The following is a 26,988-nucleotide window of genomic DNA, read 5'->3' on the forward strand; positions in this document are numbered from 1 at the left end:
CCAGCATGTCTTTTATAATTTCATCTTCTTCTTGATGAACATTTTTCTTTGTGGTATAGTATTCAGATTCAGCAAAGCCCGACAATTCAGTCAACTGTTTAGCAATAGATAAAAGTTCTTCATGTTCTGGTTCATTCTCTTGAACACGTACTACTTGGTCTTGCCCAAACTCTTCAATTATTACCTCTACTGGTTTAATGCTTGTTTCACCCTCTACATCTGGCTGACTGATATAAACTGTTTCTGCAATGGGCTGATTACTTGCATACACTATCTCTGGACCAGCTGGTTTCATAGAATTTCTCTTTGCTCTAAATTTCCTTCCCCTTTTCTCAAGATCCTTTACTCCTTCCTGAATTTCTTCTAAGAGAAAATGTTCTTCCTTAACTTTGTGGAAATACATAGAAACAAAGTTTGAAAATTTCTCTTTACAAGCCACACACTGAAAGGGCTTATCAGGATTATGGGAATCAATGTGTTTCAACAGCATTGGATAATGTGGAAATGATTCTTCACAAATGTGGCATGGATAACTCTTTTCAGATGTTTCTGTTTGATGACCTTTGTTGTACTTCTGCATGTGTCGAGAAAGCTCACCACGTGTAGTGAATCCTTTTTGACAATACATACATTTGTAAGGTTTAAGAGTGTCGTGGAAAACAACATGTGATGTAAGACCTCCACGCTGCCGGAATTCAGTTTTGCAATAATAGCATTTATAATCTTTGGAATTTGTATGAACTCTATAGTGGTCTCTGAGATTTGCTTGTTGTTTAAAAGCCTTATCACAGTAGCGACATTTGTACGGACGAAAGTCTGAGTGTGACCGAGAGTGTTTCCTGAACTCTGTTAACCGCACAAAACCGGAACCACAAACTTTACATCGATATGGCTGATCCTCATCTCGTACATGGGCACGTCTTATATGCAATTTTATGTATTTTGATTTTGTGAAACTACGACTACACAGTAAACATTTATATGGGTTTTCTGCACCTTTTTCAAAGACAAGTAACTCTTTAATGACAGCATTCATACTGGATTCACTCAACTTCGGTAAATACTGTTTTCCTTCATCCTGACCAATGTGAATAACATGTGTTGTTGGATCATTACTGTTGTAAGTACTGGTACTGCGACTAGCAGATGCTGCAGGACTTGGAATCGATAGTTTCTTCTTATGATGTTCATGACAATGGGCATCTTTCATGCGCTTTGTAAAAAAGTACTGAGGGCATGCTTCACAAGAGAACACCTTGAATTTTGATATATCACAATGGGTAAGTTTGCTGTGCACATAAACCATGGGCTTCTGACAGAATGACTTGTTACAAACTGTGCACTTGTAAGCATTTTGACTACATGCCATGTCCCCTGGTCTACATATATCACACATTGACAGTTTAAAATTTCTTGATGCTCATTAAACACATGTCTGTTAAACATCTTTACTGTGAAACACTGATCACAATATGGACATACTTTATTACCAGACTGGTCTTCCTCATGAGTTTTTATGTGCTTCTTCAGGTTAGCTCTTGTATATCTGAAATTGAACAAGACTTTCCATTAACAAGAGTAATGTCAACATTGTAAGATAACAAGAGCTGTCCGTAAGACAGCCAAGCTCGACTATTCGAAATATTGTCCCAGAAGCAGGAAAATATTACCCAAAAAGGTTAAATATCAAAAGAGTTTTAAGTTTAAAAGGGGGCATAATTTGACCAAAATGCATATCAGTTATGGGACTTGCTGCTATCAACTAGTTTTATAACCCCGAAGACACATGTGAAGCTTCAATTCAATATCTGCATTAGTTTTGTAGATAGAAACTCGCATGTAAAACTTTAACCAGAATTTTCAAATTCGAAAAGGGGCATAATTTGCCCAAAATACATGCCAGAGTTATGGGACTTGACCCAGTGAGGTTGGTAATTGATCTAGAAAAAGAAAAAATAAGTTTCAAATCTATATGCCTTTTAGTAATAGCTATATGTACTTGCAAGCATAACTTTAACCAGAATTTGCTAAGTCCAAAAGGGGGCATAATTTGGCAAAAATGAAAGTCAGAGTTATGGGACTTGATGCTATCAACTAGTTTTATAACCCCGAAGACACATGTGAAGTTTCAAATCAATATCTCCATTAGTTTTGGAGATAGTAACTTCCATGTTAAACTTTAACCAAAATTTTCTAAGTCCAAAAGGGGGCATAATTTGCTCAAAATACATGTCAGAGTTATGGGACTTGACCCAGTGAGGATGGTTATTGATCTAGAAAAAGAAAAAATAAGGTTCAAAGCTATATGCCTTTAACTGATGGCTGTATGTACTTGCATGCAAAAACTTAACCAAGGTTTGACGCCGACGCCGACGCCAGGGTGAGTAGAATAGCTAGACTATTCTTCCAATAGTCGAGCTAAAAATAAGCCCTCTGAAAACAATATTTTAAAAGTCCAAAAGAGGAATATTTTTGAGTTTTAAGTTGAAATGAGTTAGTTTAAATGCTCATCATAACAACCTAATTATCTCCAAGAACAAGATCACAATTATCCTCTGATTATTACATCTATAGACAGGAATCATGATACTTTAGAGATAGACACAAGGAAGGATGGATAGACACTGTGATTTTTATATCCAACACTTCATGGAAATAAGCTTCAGAATTCATTTATTTTCAATCCATCTTTGTTGCAAAACCAAAATAAGCGAAAGAGATTAACAATTCATAACAACTTGCATCCTTGTGAAATTCAGCTAAAAATATCATTTTCAATGCAAATCTTTGATAAAACTAACACAACTGTTCTAACGTTCATATCCACACTCCATTATATATGGCTCTTCTATGTTCTGGCAGTTAAAGATGTTGACGTTAGTGGGAAAATAAATGTTTGGTACGGTTTATTTCACACCAATATAATTAAGGTCAAGCAACTTTGCAGGTGCCTCTCCAGGCATTATTATTTCAGCACCTCGGTAAAACCACCGACCTTCCACAAGTCAGTTGGATGATTTTCTCAAAAGACTGGGCTTGAACCCACACAGTTTGGCGGCTACGGATTCACACCCGGCCAACAAATCCACTAGACAACAGAGGCCTTTAAAATGTGAAACTTTTTTCTTTATATATATATATGTTCTGATATCTTAATGTTAAAACCCAACATTTACAAATACTCACAGGTTTCCACATACATCACACATCTCTAATTTGTCAAAGTGGAATGTTTCAATGTGTGTGTCTCTGAGACTGCGAGTCAGGAACTGTTCCCCACATGTTCCACATTCAAACCTTACTGGACGGCTTTTTTTGTGTAGGTCAACATGCTGCTTCAGCTGGTCTGCACTGCTAAATGTCCTCAAGCACATTTCACATCTGACTGAACCCTCAGCACCTACAGAAACAGAAAGCTCTTGCTGCTTATTTCTTGCATTTTTTAAAATACTTACTGTATTTTATATTTAACCCTAAGCCTTCTCAATTTCTAAAATGGACTGGTCCATCATTCAACTTGGGCAATACCATTTATGATTTGTTCACTGAAAATTTACAGACTGAATAGCGAACAGTGCAGACCATGATCAGCCTGCATGGATGTGCAGGCTGATCTTGGTCTGCACTGGTCGCAAAGGCAAAATCATATGCCGCTAGCAGGCTAAAGGTTAATTATCATAACAGCTGTCTTTTCAGTGGTGTGTTTTACCTGTAAAAAGTCTCCCCATACTTTGATTCAGTGTTGTTATACTTCCTAGTCCATTGGATTCATGGAGAACATTCAGTTTCACTATTATAATAGAATTCCTACTAACATTTACCCTGCTAAATTTCTATAATGAACTTGTCCATCTTCCAATTTGGACAATACCATTAACTGTGAAAAGGACTGCTTACCAAAAATACACTGACTGAATGGCGAATAGTGCAGATCTTAATCAGACTGCACTGATGTGCAGGCTGATCTTGATCTGCACTGGTTGCAAAAGCAGAATCAATTGTGTCTAGCATCATAAGGGTTAAGTTGGTGCTAGGGGGCATGAGGGGAGTTGTACATTCCTCTACCTCTCAAGTACAGACTCAAACAAAGTCAGCTATTATTTCGATTGGTTCTTTCAAACGATCTTCTTATAGATTTTATTCATACACTTCAGTATTTATCAAGATGGACTGCATTAAGAGTTGTAAATACATCTGATTAAGAAATGATAAGGATTTTTTTTCTCAGCTATTGATTTAAGGCAACTACATCTCTTGCTAAAGAACTCTTTGCTATCTGCGTAAGAAAGCTGTAGTAAGTCTGGGCCTCAAACCTGGGACCCTTCTACCAAAGGAGCTAACTGACTGCCTGACACATATTATACACAAATGTAAAAATTTGTCCTCTATTTCCAGAGGTACAAAACTGCAAGCAAAAAACTGACAAAGTAAAATATGCCATGGTCCAATGTAATGATGTTTGGCACCAAATGTTAAAACTAGATGCCCACGGGCAACATGTCTAGCCTGCCCTTTGACCCCTAACTGTGTACTTGACCTCCGAGACTGAGTCCGTCTCGCTGAGTTAAACATTCATCCCAAATATATTTATGTTAAAAGTTGCACCAACACAATAATAGGTCATATGGCAACTTTCCAGCTTTGATGGTGGAGAAAGACCCTAGATGCCCCTCCGTGCATTATTTTATCATGAGCGGGCACCTGGGTTGAACCAACGACCTTCCATAAGCAATCTGGATGGCTTTCTCACATGAAGAATTCAACGCCCCGAGTGAGGCTCGAACCCACATCGATAAGGGGCAAGTGATTTAAAGTCAGCGACCTTAACCACTCGGCCATGGAGGCCCCCTTCATTCCAAATAAACAAGATTCCTCAATGCATGTCAAAGTTATGGGCCAGACAAGATCTGACATGAACTTTGATCTCCAACTTTGACCTTGACCTTTGAGATATAGGAACCTGGGGTTTGTGCATGACACTCCGTCTTACTGAGGTTAACATTCATGCCAAATATAAACAAGATTGCTCCATGCATATCAAAGTTATGACCTGTACAAACAAATGCACCCACATACACCGAACCGCCACTTGGACAACTATATCTTCGCTTCTGTAATGGGGCTCGACAAAAATGTACAACCTCTGCTAATAAGCTGCCTAACATATTTTCCCCTAATGTGACTAAGTTGATAAATTCTATGTTTTAATGTGCCTTGAACATAAAATCTTAATTTCACAATCCAATATAACAGTATTACTTACCATATGTTGAGAAGGTTGTATTTCCAAGTATTGGTATCTTTAAATTGTGACTGTAACTATAGTGATTCTGTAGTACCTTATGGAACTTACATCTGAAAATATAGTTCCAATTATCATCATGATGTTCCACAATAAACACCCTGTGTTTAACTTTTCATATACAGTCTAACCTGCACTAACGGTCACCTCCGTTTAGCGGTCATTTTCTGACGTCCCCGACAGATTTTCCTCTTTTTCATCACTTTATTCAGCGGCCACCTCTTGTCCGCGGCCAGCGACCACAGAAATTGCCTCCTGACCACCGTATTTGACCCCTTTCAGCGGCTATGTTTCTTCCAAAACCTATCATTTTTAGGCGATAATCGCCGAAGATAACCGATTTTTGAGAAAAACTTGATTGCTAAGTTTCGCGTGACTTCACCACAAGAAAAACAAAATGATATGTGCTTCACAATTAAAACTGATAACCAAAGGTATGATCCCCTTTTTGTTACTATCAAGTGGCCAGTAATTATCGGCAATTAGCGTGTCACCTCATGTCAATTTTGTTGTTCACAGTTTGATCTCGGTTAAAGATAATACTCGATATCTAATTAGTGGCATAATACTGGTGATTTTTTACATTTTTTTTATCATAATACGTTTAAATTTATACGAAATTTATTATGTTTGAACGAAATATAAACCACTCGATCTTTTGCGGAACGTTACGGCAATCTTAGATTTTTAGCACAGACTGTAAACGCGGAGAGTAGCTTCCCTTACCAAAATGGCGAAAATTGAAAACAAACTTGTTTTCAAATTGGAAAATTGTCTGTAACAATTTTTGTTGTAAAAAAAAGATAACGCCGGAGTTTTAGATTGCTAAGAAGACCATTCGTATTGCGAAGGCAAATACACGTCAGTGTATCCTGAAATAATACTAGAAAACAGAACAAGAGATCACAGAGTGATCTTGGCGCCCACCAATGTGCCATTTTTGAGTGTTCCAAATTTCAAGACTTACTGACTAGCTCAAGGTCAAATTTCATTTCCGTACACAACACTGTGCATGTGGTCCAAATTCAAAAGCTGTAGCTTGAGAAATGTAAAAGTAGGTCACTAGATCAATTTCAAGGACAAAGTTCTTTGTACACAAAACTATGCATGTGCATCAAGTTTGAAGGCTGTAGTTTGAGAAATTTGAAAGTAGGTCACTAGGTCAATCTTAAGAGCACAGTTTATTTTGGTACAAAAAACTATGCAAGTGGTCCAAATTTGAAGGCTGTAGCTTGAGAAATGTGAAAGTAGGTCACTAGGTCAATGTCAAAGTTTGTTTCGGTACACAATCCTATGCAAGTGGTCTAAATTTGAAGCCTGTAGCTACAGAAATGTGAAAGTAGGTCACTAGGTCAATCTTAAGATCAAAGTTCATTTCAGTACACAAAACTAAGCAAGTGGTCCAAATTTGAAGGCTGTAGCTCGAGAAATGTGAAAGTAGGTCACTAGGTCAAAATCAAGGTCAAATTTTATTTCGGAACACAGAACTATGCACGTGGTCCAAATTTGAAGCCTGTACCTTCAAAAATGTGAAAGTAGGTCACTAGGTCAATGTAAAGGTCAAAGTTTGTTCGGTACACAAAACTATGCAAGTGGTCCAAATTTGAAGGCTGTAGCTCGAGAAATGTGAAAGTAGGTCACTAGGTCAAAATCAATGTCAAATTTTTTTCGGAACACAGAACTTTGCATGTGGTCCAAATTTGAAGCCTGTACCTTCAAACATGTGAAAGTAGGTCACTAGGTCAATGTAAAGGTCAAAGTTTGTTTCGGTACACAAAACTAAGCATGTGGTCCAAATTTGAAGGCTGTAGCTTGAGAAATGTGAAAGTAGGTCACTAGGTCAAAATCAAGGTCAAATTTCATTTGGGAACACAAAACTATGCACGTGGTCCAAATTTGAAGCCTGTACCTTCAAAAATGTGAAAGTAGGTCACTAGGTCAATGTCAAGGTCAAAGTTTTTTCAGTGCTCAAAACTATGCACGTGGTCCAAATTTGAAGGCTGTAGCTACAGAAATGTGAAAGTAGGTCACTAGGTCAATACCAAGGTCAACTCATGTCAAGGTTCATCTTGCCACTCAAAACCATACATGTGGTCCAAATTTGAATATTGTAGGTTACTGACAAGAAGATTTTAAAAGCTTTTCCCTATATAAGTCTATATGAACCATGTGACCCCCAGGGCAGGGCCATATTTGACCCTAGGGGGATAATTTGACCAAACTTGGTAGAGAACCACTAGATGATGCTACATAACAAATATCAAAGCCCTAGGTTTTGAGGTTTGGGCAAGAAGATATTCAAAGTTTTTCCCTATATAAGTCTATGTAAACCATGTGACCCCCGGGGCGGGGCCATATTTGACCCTAGGGGGATAATTTGAAAAATCTTAGTAGAAGACCACTAGATGATGTCACATACAAAATATCAAAGCCCTAGGCCCTATGGTTTTGAACAAGAGGTTTTTCAAAGTTTTTCCCTATATAAGTCTATATAAACCATGTGACCCCCGGGGCGGGGCCATATTAGACCCCGGGGAAATAATTTGAATCATCTTGGTAGAGGACCACTAGATGATGCTTCATACCAAATATCAAAGCCCTAGGCTCTGTGGTTTTGGACAAGAACATTTTCAAAGTTTTTCCCTATATAAATCTATGTAAATTATAGAAATAAACAAAGGGCCATAACTCACTAAAAATTGTTGAACCAGTCTGATTTTCAGGGGGACACAACTAGAGTACCAATACATCATTCTGACAAAGTTTGGTCAAAATGCCCCTGGTAGTTTCTGAGGAGATGCAATAACGAGAAATTGCTAACGGAAGGACGGACGGACGGACGGAAGGACGTCCGACCACGGACGCAGAGTGATTTGAATAGCCCACCATCTGATGATGGTGGGCTAAAAAGAAATTGGCCTAAAGGCTAAAAAATACATATACTGGCTGCACCTCTGATCAGCGGTCACCTGGCTTTAGCGGCCAAATTGTCTGCTTCCCCTGGCTGGCTGCTTAACACAGGTTAGACTGTACTGTGAAACAGTTCAATTTCATGTGCATGAAATTTCGTCATTCGGTGAAAACAGCTGTTTTATGTGGATATGAACTATGAACTCTTGTATTTCAACGTTTGAACATAAAATAAATGTGAATATTAACAATTTGTTCCCTGAGATTCAATTTCATATCAAAATCCACTTAAATTACACACCTTTCCCTCAATTAATAGTAATGTATTCACAGTGAATAACATAATATTATTCCACCTCTGATTTGTGTAGTGAAGTTGCCAATGACCAGCCAACTTCCGTCCCTAGTTGACATTCATTGGGAATAACTTTTTTGTTACTTTATATGATTCTCATATGTAGTTCTTATTTGGAAAGACATTTGAAGACACCATCAATTGTTTCTTAGAATTGAAAATCTTTCATTACAACTGAGTTAATTAAAAAGAAGTACTCGTAAAGATTTATCAAAGTAATCATTGTTTTAAAATGAGCCACACCATGAGAAAACCAACATAGTGCATTTGTGACCAGCATGTATCCAGACCAGCCTGCGCATCTGCGCAGCCTGGTCAGGATCCATGCTGTTCGTCAACAGTTTCTCTAATTGCAGTAAGCTCTGAAAGCGAACAGCATGGATCCTGACCAGACTGCCTGGATGTGCAGGGCCTGGATCCATGCTGGTCTCAAATGCAATATGTTGGTTTTCTCACAGTGCGGCTCAAATAGTAACAAGAGCCATGTCAGACATGGCTAATCCCCCCACCGGGCATATCATAATTGAAGGATGTGGTCCGCATCAGGGGTTTTAAGATGTGGAAGAAAGAATAAGTCAGTAGTGAGGTGGTTTACTGCTAAATTTTATTAAGTTTCATGAAGAGTATAGCTATGATGTTTTTCTATATGGCTACTGTAAAAAGAAGGAATGGAAAGCTAACAGGGAACAAGAGTGCCAGAATGTCACAATATATGCCCGTCAAAGCAAATTTCTTTACTCTAGCAGCTGTATTTGCAAATGGAATGTTAATTTTGTGGTTGTTTAGTAATCATTGTAAGTCTTTTGTTTTTTAAAGTCCACAAAAAAACTCCTTACTAGGTAGAAATACCTTATATATAATAAAATTAATAAAATACACCTAAAACTGGGGAGTAACATCTATGCTGTACCACAGAAAAGTGGTCTTGTTTTTTCCCTAGGGTCAATTATAAAAATGTTACAATATAAGTTATTTATAGTAACAACTAAGGGAAGTTAATCTTTAAAAAAAAAAAAAAAAAAAAAAAAAAAATTGCAAGTCCACACAAAAATCTTTATCAGGAAGAGACTGGTCAAAATACACCTCAAAATTGGATTTAGCATGTTTGTTGTACTACAGAAAAGTGGTCTCGCTTTTTCCCTACGACTAGTAGTGAAAAAGTTACAATAAAAGCTATTTAAAGTAACAACAAAGGGAAGTAATTCTAAAGAAGGGAACTGCGCATGACACTTCGTCTCATGATGGTGTATAATTGTGCCAAGTTACATCAAAATCCCTCCATGCATGAAGAAGAAATGCTTCGGACAAAGTCATTCTTGTATCTGACCTTTGGCCTCTAAGTGTGACCTTGACCTTAGGCCTAGTGACCTGGATCTTGCGCATGACACTCCGTCTCGTGGTGGTGAACATTTGTGCCAAGTTATATCAAAATCCCTCAATGCATGAAGAAGAAATGCTCCGGACAAGGTTTTTATTCTTGTATATTTTGACCTCTAAGTGTGACCTTGACCTTAGACCTAGGGACCTGGTTCTTGCGTACGACACTCCGCCTCGTGGTGGTAAACATTTGTGCCAAGATATATCAAAATCCATCCATGCATGAAGAAGTTATGCTCCGGACAATTTTTTTTAAGAAAATATGATAAAGGGGAATAACTCAAAAAATAGGCAAGGTAGAGTTATTGTTCTTGCACACTGCACTTCCTCCCAATGTGTTCTATCAGTGTATGAAGTTTGAAGAAAATCCCTCCAGTACTTTTGGGGTTATGCTCCGGACAAAATGTTTTAAGAAAATATGATAAAGGGGAATAACTCAAACAAGAGCTGTCTCCGTAGGATGACACATGCCCCCGATGGCACTTTGAATGAATAGTTATGGCCGATGTTAGAGTTTAGGACCTTTGACCTACGGAGCTGGGTCTTGCGCTCGACACATCATCTTACTGTGTCACACATTCATGCATAGTTATTTTAAAATCCATGCATGAATGACAAAGATATGGACCGGACATGCCCATCAATGCACTATCATGAAAAATGATCTTTAACGTCTAAGTGTGACCTTGACCTTTGAGCTACGGACCTGGGTCTTGCGTGTGACACGTCATCTTACTGTGGTACACATTCATGCCAAGTTATTTGAAAATCCATCCATCGATGACAAAGATATGGGCTAGACACGCTCATCAATGCACTATCCTTTAACATCTAAGTGTGACCTTGACCTTTGAGCTATGAACCTGGGTCTTGCGCACGACATGTCGTCTTACTCTGGTACACATTTATGCCAAGTTATTTGAAAATCCATCCATCGATGACAAAGATATGGACCGGACACGCCCATCAATGCACTATCCTTTAACGTCTTAGTGTGACCTTGACCTTTGAGCTACGGACCTGGGTCTTGCGCACTGCACGTCGTCTTACTGTGGTACACATTCATGCCAAGTTATTTGAAAATCCATCCATCGATGACAAAGATATGGACCGGACACGCCCATCAATGCACTATCCTTTAACGTCTAAGTGTGACCTTGACCTTTGAGCTACGGACCTGGGTCTTGCGCACTGCACGTCGTCTTACAGTGGTACACATTCATGCCAAGTTATTTGAAAATCATTCCATCGATGACAAAGATATGGACCAGACACGAAAATTGCGGACAGACCGACAGACGGTTCAACAAGAGCACCGCCTTGCGGGTGCTGACGCTCATCTGATTTTTTTGTTTAATAGAAATATTGTCCTACCCATGATTTTCTAAGTCTAAAAAGGGCCATCATTCTTGCAAAAGCAGGATAGAGTTATGTTTCTTGATGTACAGAGTCCACTTATGATGGTGAAAAACTGTTGCAAGTTTTAAAGCAATAGCTTTGACAGTTTATGAGAAAAGTTGACTTAAACATAATACTCAACCAAGAAAATGATTTTCTAAGTCCAAAAGGGGCAATAATTATTGCAAAAAGCAGGATGGAGTTATGTTGCTTGCTGTACAGGGTCAGCTTATGATGGTGAACAAGTGTTGCAAGTTTCAAAGCAATAGCTTTGATAGTTTAAGAGAAAAAGTTGACCTAAACATAAAACTTAACCAAGAAATCTGATATTTTCTAAGTCCAAAAGGGGCCATAAATCTTGCAAAAAGCAGGACGGAGTTATGTTTCTTGCTATACAGGGTCAACTTATGATGGTGAACAAGTGTTGCAAGTTTTAAAGCAATAGCTTTGATAGTTTAGGATAAAAGCTGACCTAAACATAAAACTTAACCAAGAAAACTGATTTTCTAAGTCCAAAAGGGGCAATAAATCTTGCAAAAAGCAAGATGGAGTTATGTTTCTTGATATACAGGGTCTGCTTATGATGGTGAACAAGTATTCCAAGTTTCAAAGCAATAGCTTTGATAGTTTAGGAGAAAAGTTGACCTAAACATAAAACTTAACCAAGAAATCTGATATTTTCTAAGTACAAAAGGGGCCATAAATCTTGCAAAAAGCAAGATGGAGTTATGTTTCTTGCTATACAGGGTCAGCTTATGATGGTGAACAAGTATTCCAAGTTTCAAAGCAATAGCTTTGATAGTTTAGGAGAAAAGCTGACCTAAACATAAAACTTAACCAGGCAACGCCGACGCAGACGCCGACGCAGACGCCGACAACCGCTCAAGTGATGACAATAACTCATCATTTTTTTTCAAAAAATCAGATGAGCTAAAAACTATATGCCTCCCTTCGGGGGCATAAAAATAGGCAAGGTAGAGTTATTGTTCTTGCACACTGCACTTCCTCCCAATGTGTTCTATCAGTGTATGAAGTTTGAAGAAAATCCCTCCAGTACTTTTGGAGTTATGCTCCGGACAAAATTTTTAAGAAAATAAGATAAAGGGGAATAACTCAAAAAATAGGCAAGGTAGAGTTATTGTTCTTGCACACTGCACTTCCTCCCAATGTGTTCTATCAGTGTATGAAGTTTGAAGAAAATCCCTTAAGTACTTTTGGAGTTATGATCCGGACAAAGATCGTTGCGGATGCACAGACGGACGGACGGACGGAGAGCATTTCTAATATCCCCTTCACCTTTGGTGGGGGGATAAATAATCAAAACACGAAGTACAAGAATTAGGATGTTTTTAAAATGATTTAGAGCCAAAATTCTAGACAGATTTTGTCACAAACAATTAATGCTGGGGTCTACTTCTTTGTTAATTTAATGGTTGAGTCAATCTGCAGAATTTAATCTCAACACGTGAAGTTCCTATTATGTTTAAGTTCAACTCCCAAGAAAGATTCATTTTTTACGAGCACCTCGAAATTTTATGCCAACAAAATTAAATGAAATAACTGTAACCCATCTTACAGTATGGACATTCATAAAAAATTTCTTTTGTATCATCCTATATCTTTTTAGAGAATGTAAAACCTAATAAAGATATAAAGTCTTAAACTTTTAAACTGTGGCAAAAAAACTTTTAAAAATACCTAAAGTTACATCCAGCAACTGTACAATGCAATGTACTTCCACATCTTTGATACCTATGGCAACGGATCTTGTGTTTTAAACGTAAAGACTGTGTTCGGAACGACAAGCTACATTTGCTGCATGGAAATCTACAAGTAGAAAAAAGCAATAGTTTCAGTCAAAACATGTTGGAATCAAGGGTACTAATATACAAATAATTTACTGAAAAGTTAACTGGTGACCATTTTCTACATTTAGTTTTTTTTTTGTAGTTTACTGTGACTTGCATTCTGAACATCAAATTCTTAACACTCAGTTGCAAGCAAATCCTGAATGAATTTCTTAGGTCAGATCATATTCATGCAACACATTGCTATTTACGATGTACATTCATACAAAGTAATTTCAAAATCCCTTAAAAATGTGTGAAACTAGAAGATGCTTTTGTAGAAAAAAACATGTCTCCCCCCCCATGCACTGTAATAGGCAAGAAGTCAACAGGGGACAGGAGCAAAATTCGAAGAGACACTGATGGTTGGCTGCAATAGGGATCATTCACCCAGCATGTCCAATCATCCCATGAAGTTTCAACATTCTGGGCCTAGTGGTTCTCAAGTTAAGGATTTGGAAATGGTTTTCCATGTTCTGGCTATGTGAACTTGACCTTTGATTGAGTGACCCCAAAACCAAAAGGGGTCATTTACTCTGCATGTCCAATCATCCTAAGAAGTTTCCTACTCTGCAAGTCCAATCATCCTATGAAGTTTCAAGATTCTAGGTCAAGTGGTTCTAAAGTTATTGATCGGAAATGGTTTTCCATGTTCAGGCCCCTATGACCTTGATCTTTGACAGGCTGACCCAAAAAAAAATAATAGGGGGTCGTCTACTCCATAAGCCTTATCATCCTATGAAGTTTGAAGGTTCGAGGTCAAATGATTGGAAATGAAGTGTGATGGACGGACGGACAGGGCAAAAACAATATGTCTCCCCCAGTTCGGGGGGTGGGGGGGGAGGCTATATGCATTCCTCTGTAGAGTGGGGGCACAAAATGAATTTCTCTTTCTGCATTCATCTAGAGGGCATAACAATACTGCTTTGCAATAGCCTTTAACTGTCTAAAATTCTTACATTAACACTGTTACTATATGAATGTGCCTTCTTTTAAAGCTTTGTGTAAATTTACCTGTTCTTCAAAGACTTCCTATGTTTTAATCTTGCATGTACATTAGCATCCCATTGTGACTTAAACACCACGTTGCATTTCTCACAGCGTCTTGTCTTAGGAATTTCTAAAATGAAAAATAATAGTATTTGCATTTTTAGAATATAATGTACAGCTTTTTTTCTTCTTTTTAATTAGGAAAGCATACTTTTGCCTGATTATTTTTTCCTATATGTCAATGATTACGTAGCAAGTTGTTGAGTTTTAATAAAGTTTATAAGAAGATCCCATTGAAACATAGAACTCTACCAAGACTTGATTTGTATGAAACATCCTTTATACCACCTTGCATCAACTTAATTAGAATTCTATTATACATCAATAATTTACATTGATTTATGTCATAAGTTTGACCAAAAGCAAATTCCAGATTTAATGGTGGAAGAGAGGAAGACATCGAGTGCTCCTCAAGGCATTTTATAGGCAGGGGCAGGCATCTCCATATACCAGCTGACATTCAGTAAGACAGCTGGATGGCATCCTCATGTGAGAGAATTCTATATTCCTTGCAGAATATCAAATCTTCAGCAGCTAAAGGCAAGATGATGCAACTGTAACCATTAATCAATGAACACCCAATTAATTCTAAGAAATTCAAAATATACCTGTATCTTTCTTTACAACTTGTGGCTTTGAGACTGGAGTGGGCTGATTTGTAGCAGAAACATCAGGCTGTTCAGCATGCCATTGACCTAAAGTTTAAATTAAATAGTGGTATATGTGCTTAAAGACAATAAATATCAAAGCTCTTACAACTACTCTTGCAAGATAAATCTGCATTGTTTCAAGAAATTTAAAATATAATATATAAATATGTTTGTTATGATATAAAATTCTGTAGTGAGTTTAAAAATTACTATATGGAAAATACATTCAAATTGCAAATATTTTTTCATACCTTGAGCTCATATGATCATACAGGCATAACGGAACTAGAAGTGTGTCCACTGGACATAGATGCCTCTACATATTGTGTGATCCTCTAAATAGCAAAGGTTTTAGTACAGACCATCTTTAAATGAAGGATGTCTGACTTAAAGTTCGAGGCAAATTGTATTCAGATAAGGTTGTGCATCTTAGCAACTTCTTCAAGAAGTGTGTGAGGAGCTGAACACACCAAATTCCTTCACTATAGCCTATTTTGTGACATTAAGAAAGGGAAATACAGTAATTCTAGAAGAAAAAAAAAGAATCACAGAAAAAGTCCATTATTTATGGTCATCTTCACATTAAGGTTCTTCATCTGTGAAACTTTCAAGCATATCCTTTAAGTAGGGTTTGTGGAGTTAAAACACACAGGAGTTTCTCTATACATGTAGATATCCTACACAGTGAAACTATCAAAGGGCCATAACTGCAGTTAAAATGGTCACAGAAAAAGTTCCTTTCTTTACAGACATCAATCTTGTTCATCTGTGAAAGTTTGAAGCAAATCAGGCTAATAGTGTGGGAGAAGCTGGACACACAAGATTTCGGACGGACAGATAGCAGCAACAATACAATGTTGCCTCCCACATACATAAATGTAGGGTCATTAAAACTAATAGTTTATCCTTGATTTTGTCAAGTTTTACTCAGGGAAAAATAACATTTTGGATATAAAATTGACAATACATGTATTCAAGTATTTTAAAAATCAATAAAAAAATCCTACCACCAACCACGGCTAACTTTGGTATAATGTAGTTTGGGACTGTGACTCAATGCAGACTTGGAGCGCCGGTATAAATTACAGACTCCGGTACATACCGGATTAACTAAATTTTAACGAAAACATCATAAATGTATATATTTTGTAACCATGGTGATACTAACCCTAACCTTTAGTCAGTATTTTATGCATATTGTACACTAAATGCATGCGGACATGCAAAAATATGCATATTTTTGCCGTGCACTACAACTGATAATCACTTTCGGGCATGCGCAGAAGACCGCTCCAAGTCTGCAATGAGTTACATCGGTAGTTTATATATGGATCTTGCTAAAAGCCGCAACTCACCATAAACAGTAACAAGGCAGTCTGAAAGACAGCTAAATCCCCCGCCATTGTTATGGATAGTGAAAGGGTAAACCTTTGACCTTGAGCTGTGATCTTGAGCTTGAACTGACATGGCTGACCCATGAATTCTGTACATCATCTTGATGAGGTGATCATTTGATCCAAGTTTCATGAAAATCCTTCAAGGGGTTTAGGAGACACAGAGCTCAAACCTTTAACATTGAGTTGTGACCTTGACCTTGAATTGACATGGCTGACTCATGAGTTCTTGATGAGGTGATCTTTTGACCCAAGTTTGATGAAAATCCTTCAGGCAATTTAGGAGATACAGAGTGGACACAAAATGAAAGCCTTAAACCTTTGACCCTAAGTTGTGACCTTGACCTTGAGCCGGCATGGCTGACTCATCAGTACACACATCTTCTTGATGAGGTGATTACTTGACCCAAGTTTTATAAAATGCCTTCAAGGGGTTTAGGAGATATAGAGCGGACACAAAATGGAAGGCTAAAACCTTTGACCTTGAGTTGTGACCTTGACCTTGAGCCAACATGGCTTACTCATGGGTTCTGCATATCGTCTTGATGAGGTGATCATTTGACCCAAGTTTCATGATAATCCTTCAAGGGGTTTAGGAGATACAGAGTGGACACGAAAATGAAGGCTCAAACATATGACCACGAGTTGTGACCTTGACCTTGAACCGACATGGCTGACTCATGGGTTCTGCACATCGTCTTGATGAGGTGATCATTTGACCCAAGTTTCATGTTTATCCTTCAAGGGGTTTAGGAGATACAGAGCGGACACGAAAATAAAGGCTCAAACATTTGACCTAGAGTTGTGACCTTGACCTTGAACCGACATGGCTGACCCATGGGTTCTGCACATCTGCTTGATGAGGTGATCATTTGACCCAAGTTTCATGTTTATCCTTCAAGGGGTTTAGGAGATACAGAGCGGACACGAAAATGAAGGCTCAAACATTTGACCTCGAGTTGTGACCTTGACCTTGAACCGACATGGCTGACCCATGGGTTCTGCACATCTGCTTGATGAGGTGATCATTTCACCCAAGTTTCATGAAAATCCTTCAAGGAGTTTAGGAGATACAGAGCAGACACAAAATGTTATGGAAGGACAGGAGGACGGAAGGAGACCATTATTGTAACCCCCCGCCACAAGTGGCGGGGGATTAACTACTATTTATACATGTATCAGCAGCAGAATTATAATTATACAATAAATACAATAAATTCTATTTAATTACAAGACGGAATGTACTAACCATCAGTGCCACCAGCTACTATATCCACCACATGATCCAAGGCCTGGTATACATGGAACATCTCTCGGTGCCGACACTTTATGTGCACAAGTAAACTCTTCTTCCACATATATTTTGCACTGCACAAAACACAAACATAGTCTAATTGTCTTCCATTTGAAGCATCATACACCAATTCTGTATTACCCTTACCCAGATAATTCTTTGCTAACTTTGGGTGTTTTGACAAGAAATGTTTTCTCATTTTCTCTATACTTCTACACGATATTCCACACCTCAGACATTTAATCTGCTTACTACTTTTTCGGCAAGATCGCCCGCCAGATTTTACTGATGCTGCTGGGTTGAAATGAATTTCTAAGTCCTGTCGCTCATTGGGGTGCACTGTCTTGATATGACGTATAATGCTCTTTTTCCAGTGGTTTACCGTATTGCAGTATGGACACTGAAAGCCACCTGAACCTTGAAGCTCTTTTTCTTGCACAATTTCACAAATTACATCTTTCGCTTGGAAATTCTTAATGTCACTATGATGAATCTCAACATGTTTGATTATTGCTTTTCTCCAACCTGAACTATGATCACAATACATACATTTGAAAATATTGGTAAGTTTCTCACTTACACGTACCGTTTCTATGACAATTTTTGCTTCGTCAGGATGAACATGCATACAATGGGCACTAACCCCTCTTGTAGTCATGAATAATTCATTACACAGCTTACACTTGTACATATCATCTGTGTTCCTTTCGCTGTTAATAAATTCAGCACGACAAAGCTCAATGCGGAATTTTTTAACCTCTGGATGAGCTTTCCTTACATGCAAGACAACAGTTTTCTTCCTCTTGCTGCCACTGTTGCAAGCTAAACATTTATAGACAAAGCCCTTGTTAGAGATATCTACTTCATCCCAAACAGCTTTTTTTACTTGACTTCGATTAATGGTTGACTTTTTTGGATGATACGTCAATGTGTGTTCTACAACTCCCTTTTTAGTCTCGCTTATTGCATCACAATAAGGGCATTTGAAATAATCCAATTTTCTGTCATTGTCTTTTTCAAGCTCTGAGTTTTCATCAAGATTCACAACAGATCTCTTTCTGTATTCGCTTGGAATGGCTCCCGTTTTTAAGTGCATAACATCAGGATGATTAATGTCCACATGGCGAATAACACACTGCTTCCATCGACTATCAAAATCGCAGTATGGACACATATAAATAAGCCCCTCAGCAGCTGCAATCTTTCTTTTCAGTGATCTCAAACAAATGACATCACTGTGTGTGAAGCCTTTCATCTCACTATGAGCTCTATTTACATGTCTGATAACACATCTTTTGTATTTACTTTTAAGATCACAATATGGACACTGGAAATTATTATCAACTTTGTCTGCAATATCAACTTCCACAATGTCATCTTCAGTAACCTGTGGTTGATCTGAATGTGTATCTGTGATATGAGCAAGAACATCTGCTCTTTTTTCATACTGCCAGTTACAATAAACACACTGGTATAGATTCTTGGGCTTGTTCTTCACAACTTCCTTTTCACAAACAATTTTGTGTGATTCATCTTTAACCTCTGGATGTGTTTTACTAATGTGCCTCAACATACCCTGTTTCCAGATGTTCTTTTTTTCACAATGTGGACAATTAAATACATTTTTTATGATGTCCTCTTTGGATGGCTTGTATCTTTCTATATCACTCAGGTGAACTTTTTCTAACGGATGTTGTCTATTTATATGTGAAAGTACATTTTCTCTTGACTCTGATACAACACTACAGAAATGACATTTATAAAATTCAGTGTTTTCATCTATAGCTTCTCCTGAGGATTTCCCAGAAGTATCCACTAATTTCTTGCCATGTTTATTTTTTACATGAGCCCTTACATGTGATCTGCTCGAGAAATTTTTCTTACAATATTTGCAGGTATGTACTAAATTTGAACTCTTTACTGTGCCATCCAGCTCTACTTTAGTTTTTACATCAATAACACTGAAAGTGTTGGCCTTTTCCGGATGTTTTTTCTTAACATGGGATTCAAGGATGCTAAAACTTTGGAAAAGCCCATTTTCACAATATGGGCATTCTAGCATTACAGATATTGAATAACCATCATCAACATCATCATCTTCCAAGTCATCTAAATCACTATCACCATCATCATAATCATCTTTGTCTGGTTTATAATCATCATCAGAATCACCAAATTCTATGTCATAATCTTCTTCATCATTCATTTCATCTTCTATTTCTTCAATTTCATTCTCTAGTTCTGCAACTTCTCCTATACTGTTCTGAATTCTATTAGAATTTGCATTATCGTTGTTTTTCATTTTTGCAAGACTATCTGGATCAACTTGACATTTTTCCATTTCTACTGCTGTTTTACCTTTTTTCTCCAATTCCGCACCTTTTCTTGTTACAAATGTATCTCCAGATTTATCAATATCCTGCTTGCCTTTGTTTGGTGTTTCCATATTTTTTCTTGAAACAACTGGGTAATCTGATGTACTTGTTTTCTTTGGAGATTTAGCCAATATTTTTCTTGCTTCTTGTTCTTTAATATCTGTTTTAACATTAGCATGTTTTAAGTTAATGTGGAATGTTAATGCAGAAGATCGTCTTGCAACAAAATCACAGTGAGGGCATTTGTTCTGGTTTTCTGTTTTGTCTTGTGTATCAGAAGGACCTTTCCCTATATCAGAAGGTTCAGGTTTCTTGAAAGGTTTCTTACCTTTATTAACACTTCTTGGTGACCTTTCAACTTCAAGACCTTGAGAATTGTCTGAACCTGATATATTTAAATCCTCGAGTTCAACTACATCCTTAGTTTTTGGAGTGTCTTTAGTTTGAAATTGTTCCTTAGTTTTCTTAACACTGCCAGTACCTTCTTTAGCTTCTTTTACAATTTCAGCTCCAGTTGTTTCTTTACTTCTCTTACTTATATCTGCTATGTTGCTCTCTCCTGCAAATTTTGACTGTTTCTTCTCCCTGGGTCTTGATACGGGAGTCAAATTGCTGGCCTTGGACATTTGGTTATCATTTCCTGGATTTTGGCCTTTTGTCTTTTTTGCAGGGCTGGAATCAGCACTGGCTTCTTCAAGCCACTTTGGTACCCTTCTTTTCCTTCCAGATTTTCTTACAGCAGAATCAATGCTAGTGTTTACACTTGATCTTTCCACATCTCTATGTACAATATACATGTGTTTTACAATATCATTTATACTACGGAAAAAGCATTCACAAAAATGGCAGTTAAAAGCTAATACAACTGTTTCACTGGCCGTAGGTCTTGAGGTAACACCACTTTCTTGTTTGATACATGTTGACTCAATATTGTCTGAGTGGTCTATAATAACATGCTGCTGAAGTGTAGCTGACTGAGAAAATAACATTTCACAGTATGGACAATCATACGTTGTCACAGGTTTTGAATTCATCTTTACAAGATTTGTATGTACATCTGCAACGTCATTTTCAGAACAGCTCCGATTGTGTTCTTTCTTCATATGACTCTTCAAATCTTTTAAAAATGGAAACTCACATTCACATTCTTTGCATCGGAATATAACTTTGATATTTACATGAGATGGCAAATGTTCTTTAAACACAGTGAAGGAGCTGAATTCTCTATGGCAAACCTCACACACCAATGAATTTGCTTTGGTATTCGTTTTCCCTGAATTTCCATTGGCTGCTTCAACTGGTTTACTTTTACTTCTTAAAGGCATTTTCTTTTCACCAACAGATGTAACTTTATCTGCAGCCGAAGCACTCTTGTTTTGAATGTCCACAACTCTCTGTTTGTTACCTTGATTTTCTCGCTGGTTATTTTCTCTCGAGTTTTTCCCATTTAATCTGTTGATCTCTTGTTTACTTGTAACTTTATCTTCTGTGTTAAGTTTTCTACTGCTTGTATTTGGTTCACTTCTGCAACTACTTCCAAAATTATTCAACTGAACAGTATCAATACCTGTGTCTGTATCTATATCCATTTCATTGTCAGAATCGTTTTCGATATTTGTATTTTCAAGTGGTAATATTTCTATCATTTCAATATCTGTTGTAGTGATATCACTTTTCTGGCCAGAGTTTTCTTCCTTTTGCTTTTTATCTGTATTTTCATTTCCTTTTGCTGTCACTTGTTCAGTACCATCTGTCATATGTTTTGTGCAATTCAAAGTTTTAATATCTATATTGTCAGCATGTCCTATAATATTTCCATTATCTTTTTCATTCTTCTCCTCTGTTTTTTGTTCAGCAGTTTTTGCATCCTTACTCTTTCTTGTTCCTCTCTTACTGCTGGTCTGTTCCAGTCGACCCTTTTCATCATCATCATCATCCTCCTCTTCATTAAAGCTTTCCTCTGATTCATCTTCAGCTACATTTATTATATTATCAATGTCCATATCACTAAAGTCATCCTCATTTTCCCCTCCATCTATTCCATTCTCTTTATTTTCCAGTTTCCGTTGTTTCAAGATTTCATATTTTGTCATCACGATATCTAGTAATTTTCCCTTCAGCCTCAACTTTGATAATCTCTTGTTTAAAGTTCCATCAAGATTTTCTTCCTCATCAGCATCAGTCACCATCTTTTGTTCAACCTTAAAGGAATTTATTCCAATATCTTTTATTTCTTCAGGTGAAAATATATTACCATGTTTAATTGAGGTCAAGTGTCTAATTAGGTTGGAACTCTGTTTACAAGCATATGTGCAAAATGGGCACCTGAAAATGAACCGACAATAATTAAGTCTTTCTTCAGCTGGTCGCTTATCTACTGTTTTTAATTCAATATCAGTAGCAGCATCCGCTTCTATTGTTGGCAGCTGTAATTTTGAAACATCCACACCTTTTACTTTTTCTGGGTGTTTTCTCTCCATATGTTTTCTAACAGCACAGGCATATTTGGATACCAGACTGCAATGCGGACACTGAAACACTCTTGGTCCTTTTTTATTACGTCTAGAGCGCAAAGTAGGTTCATTATGAAGTTCTACCATATGTCTCCTCAAACTCTTTTCCCATAAGAATTTTCTCGGACACTCTGGACATGCCAATGTGACATCTTGATTTCCGTCATTCAATGAACGCCTGTACCTCCTGTTGGGTGTCTGCACATCTTGAACTCCAAGTTCTGCAAAGATATCATCCCCCGTTTCTTCAAGTATTTTCGGATGTTGATCTTTCATATGTCGTATGAGACTTTTCTCCCAAAAGAAGCCTACATCGCAGAAAGGACAATTAATCTTTTCTTCTAACTGGTCTTCTTTGTCAGCTAATGAGGACACTACATCAACACTTTTTCCTGGGTGAGACAAATTAATATGTTTAATCAGAGATTTGTTATTTCCCCTGAGGACGTACATCTTATGACAATATGGACATTTTGTAAAGGAACTGGATTTGATTTCCTCTGGTAAACTTTTGTCTGGATGTTCAGTTGCAACATGTTCACGCATCATACTTTTGTTTTCGAAGTAATTATCACAGAATCTACATTTAAAGTTAGCCTTTCTGGCTTGTTTATCTGCTCTACTACTTTGATCAGACTTTGTATTAGCGCATGAAGGATCAAATTCTCCAGCATGTACCTTTTTATGTTCTTGTAATTCTTTCGCATCTACAAATGTTTGGGAGCACAACTGACAAGTAGGAAAGAGTGTTAGTACATTTTCGCTATCTGAAACGCCTCCCACGTCAATAATATCATGCTCACTCTTAAGATGCAATCTGAAACTCTCCAATTCTTCAAATGTCTCTGCACAGTGTTGACAATAAAATGAAAGACTTATATTTTCGTCATTATTTCCTTCAGCAAGCTCATTTTCATTCTGAGGTTTAGCTTCCATGGAGTAGTCTCCCTTTATAGACTGACTGGTTCCTGTCCCTGAATTACTAGGTATGACTGATCCAGCAAATTCCTGAGTTGCAACTCGTGATAAGGTTTCTATTCCACTCATGTCCTGTATACTGGTGATATTTGTGTAGTCCACTGTCTTTTCACTTCTAGCATCTGTACTGCCAGAAGAAACAGTTTGAACGGCAAAAGAAGAACCAACGGAACCTGATTCTCCAATAACAGCATACTGCATTCCATCAGTAGTACCACCCTAGCACAATGAAAATCAGTATATAAGCATGATTATATGAATTTGGTTTAGCTAATAAGATTCTCTTAACTTGCTGTAGGTGCACATGGGAATTTCCAGCTTGAAAATATCTGTTTAAGTAGTAAAGACGCTGTGCTGAAATACTGCTCAATCAGTTACACAAGAGCTGGCTATTTCCCATTTGCACCTACAACCAGTCATAGAATCTTTTTCCTGCGTGCCATATTCAACAAAAGATAAAAGTTAAAACAGTTAAAGATAGATGTGTGTCCATAGACACAGGTGCCCTCTCTTCCTGTCACTGTATACACAGTTTCATGACTCTAGGTGAAATATTTTTAAGATATATGCACATAAACTTTTAAACATGTTATGTGTATTTTTCACTATGTCACAATTTCACCCGTGTATCCTTTAAGAATTTAAATGCAATACCATTTAACATTAATACAAGAGCTGTCACTAATGGTGACAAATGCCCCTGCAGCGCCTTGACCTTTGACCTGGTGACCCTAAAGTCAATAGGGGTCGTTTACTCAATAAGTACTATCAGCATGTGAAGTTTGAAGGTCCTGGGTGCAGTGGTTTGCGAGTAAAGTGCCTTCATGCAAAAAGTTAACATTGGCCCCTGTGACCTTGACCTTAAACCTGGTGACCCCAAAGTCAGTAGGGGTCGTGTACTCAATAAGTACTATCAGCATGTGAAGTTTGAAGGTCGTTGGTGCAGTGGTTCGCGAGTAAAGTGCCTTCATGCAAAAAGTTAACATTGGCCCGTGTGAACTTGACCTTTGACCTGGTGACCCCAAAGTCAGTAGGGGTCGTGTACTCAATAAGTACTATCAGCATGTGAAGTTTGAAGGTCCTGGTTGCAGTGGTTCGCGAGTAAAGTGCCTTCATGCAAAAAGTTAACATTGGCCCCTGTGACCTTGACCTTTAACCTGGTGATCCCAAAGTCAGTAGGGGTCGTGTACTCAGTAAGTACTATCAGCATGTGAAGTTTAAAGGTCCTGGGTGCAGTGGTTCGCGAATAAAGTACCTTCATGCAAAAAGTTAACATTGGCCCCTGTGACCTTGACCTTTGACATGGTGACCCAAAAGTCAGTAGGGGTCGTGTACTCAATAAGTACTATCAGCAAGTGAAGTTTGAAGGTCCTGGGTGCAGTGGTTCGCGAATAAAGTGCCTTCATGCAAAAAGTTAACGTTGTGACGAACGGATGGACAGTTGAAAACTAATATGCCTCCCTTCGGGAGCATAAAAATATCAAAATAAATAAAAACTATGACTATAAATTTCACTGCATACATGTGCAAGGAGTTTCAAACTCTTCCAACCAAAAAGGCAAGAAATAAGAAGATAGTACTGACTGAAGATTTCTACTCTTTCTCAGCATGAAGATAAACTATGCTGAAAGGAAGATAAACTATGCTGAAATACATGTTCTCTTTAAAAACTTTATGAACAAAAGGGCCAAGATGGCCCTAGGTCGCTTACCAGAGTAACACACCATAATAACTTGTAAACATGTTTGTCCTAGTTACCCAGTTTTTGACATCACATGACCCAGTTTGAAACTTGTCCGAGTTTTCATGGAGATAAACATTCTGACCAAGTTTCATGAAGATTGGGGCAAAATTGTGGCCTCTAGAGAGTAAACAAGATTTTTCTTCTACTTGGCCTAGCGACCTAGTTTTTTTACCCAACTGGACCTAATTTTTAACCTGTCCGAAATTTCATGGAGACAAATATTCTGACCAATTTTCATTAAAAACTGGACCAAAAGATGTGTCTTGAGTGTAAACAAGCATTTTCTTTGATTTGACCTAGTGTTTGAACCAACATGACCCGGATTAGAACCTGTCCATGATATCACTTAAAATGTGGTCTCAAGACTGACAAAGTTTCATGGAGATTGGAGCAAAAAAGTGACCTCTTGAGTGTAAACAAGCTTTTCCTTTGATTTTACCAAGTGACCTAGTTTTTGACCCTACAAGACCCAGATTCAAAAACTTACAGTTCTTAATTATACCAAACATTCTAACCAAAATCATACAATACTTAATGATACTAAACATTCTGACCAAGTTATATGAAAATTGAATAAAAAATGTGGCCCATAGAGTGTAAACAAGCTTTTTCTTTGATTTGACCTGGTGACCAAGTTTTTGACCCCATGTAACCCAGATAAAAACTCATCTGAGATTTCATGGAGACAAATATTTTGACTAAGTTTCATGCACGTCCTGTTGAAAATGCAGCCCCTATTGCATACACAAGGTTTATCTTTGGTTTGACCAGGTGACCTAGTTTTTGACCCCAGATGACCCATAATCAAACCTGACCTAGATTTCATCAAGATCATTCACAAATATCCATTGAAAATGCAGCCTCTATTGCACACACATAGGTTTTCTTTGACTGACTGGGTGACCTTGTTTTTGACCCTACATAACCATATTCAAACTTTACCTAGATTTCATCAAGACCAATTCTCATGAATTTCAAAGTTAAAATGTGGTCTCAAGACTGTTAACAAGACTTCCTTTGATCTGGCCTAGCGACCTAGATTTTGACCCCACATGACCCAGATTCAAATTTTGCCTAAAGATCATCAAGATGAACATTCTGACCAAGTTTCATGAAGATAGGGTCATAAATGTGGCCTCTAGAGTGTTAACAAGATTTTCTTTTGATCTGACCTACTCACCTAGTTTTTGACCCAAAATAACCCAGTTTCAGAGTTTAACTAGAGGTGATCTAGACAAACATTCTGACCAATTCTCATGAGTTTCAAACTTACAATGTGATCTCTAGAGTGTTAACAAGATTTTCCTTTGATCAGCCTAGTGACCTCGTTTTTGCCCAAACAAGACCCAGTTTCAAATTCGACCTAGAATTCATCTAGACAAACATTCTGACAGATTCTCATGAGTTTCAACCTTAAAATGTGGTCTCTAGAGTGTTAACAGGATTTTCCTTTCATTGGCCTAGTGACCTAGATTTTAACCCCACATGACCCAGATTCTAACTCGGCCTAAAGATCATCATGATAAACATTCTTACGAAGTTTCATGAAGATAGGATCATAAATGTGGCCTCTAGTGTTAACAAGCTTTTCCTTTGATTTGACCGGGTGACCTAGTTTTTGATCCCACCTGACCCAGATTCGAACTTGGCCTAAAGATCATCAAGATAAACATTCTTACAAAGTTTCAAGTTCATAAATGTGGCCTTTACAGCGTTAACAAGATTTTCCTTTGATCTGACCTACTGACCTAGTTTTTGAACCCACATGACCCAGTTTCGAACTTGACCTAGAGATCATCAA

General features: G+C 37.6%; 1 protein-coding gene across 1 annotated transcript in view; it reads right to left on the reverse strand.

Moving 5' to 3' along the window:
- Positions 1-1,059: 1,059 nt before the first annotated feature.
- LOC123546790 (uncharacterized) overlaps positions 1,060-26,988 on the reverse strand; it is a 37,470-nt gene continuing 11,541 nt past the window's right edge. Inside the window, exons 4-10 of the mRNA XM_045333350.2 lie at positions 17,533-23,662; positions 14,848-14,934; positions 14,204-14,309; positions 13,041-13,169; positions 5,264-5,355; positions 3,187-3,400; positions 1,060-1,546 (exon numbers count right to left, since the gene is read on the reverse strand). Of these exons, the coding sequence (XP_045189285.2) occupies positions 1,207-1,546; positions 3,187-3,400; positions 5,264-5,355; positions 13,041-13,169; positions 14,204-14,309; positions 14,848-14,934; positions 17,533-23,662 (7,098 nt within the window). The 3' untranslated portion in view covers positions 1,060-1,206. The remainder of the gene's footprint in view (positions 1,547-3,186; positions 3,401-5,263; positions 5,356-13,040; positions 13,170-14,203; positions 14,310-14,847; positions 14,935-17,532; positions 23,663-26,988) is intronic.

The sequence above is a fragment of the Mercenaria mercenaria genome, chromosome 9 (assembly GCF_021730395.1).
Source record: "Mercenaria mercenaria strain notata chromosome 9, MADL_Memer_1, whole genome shotgun sequence".
In the NCBI taxonomy this organism is placed as follows: Eukaryota; Metazoa; Mollusca; class Bivalvia; order Venerida; family Veneridae; genus Mercenaria; species Mercenaria mercenaria.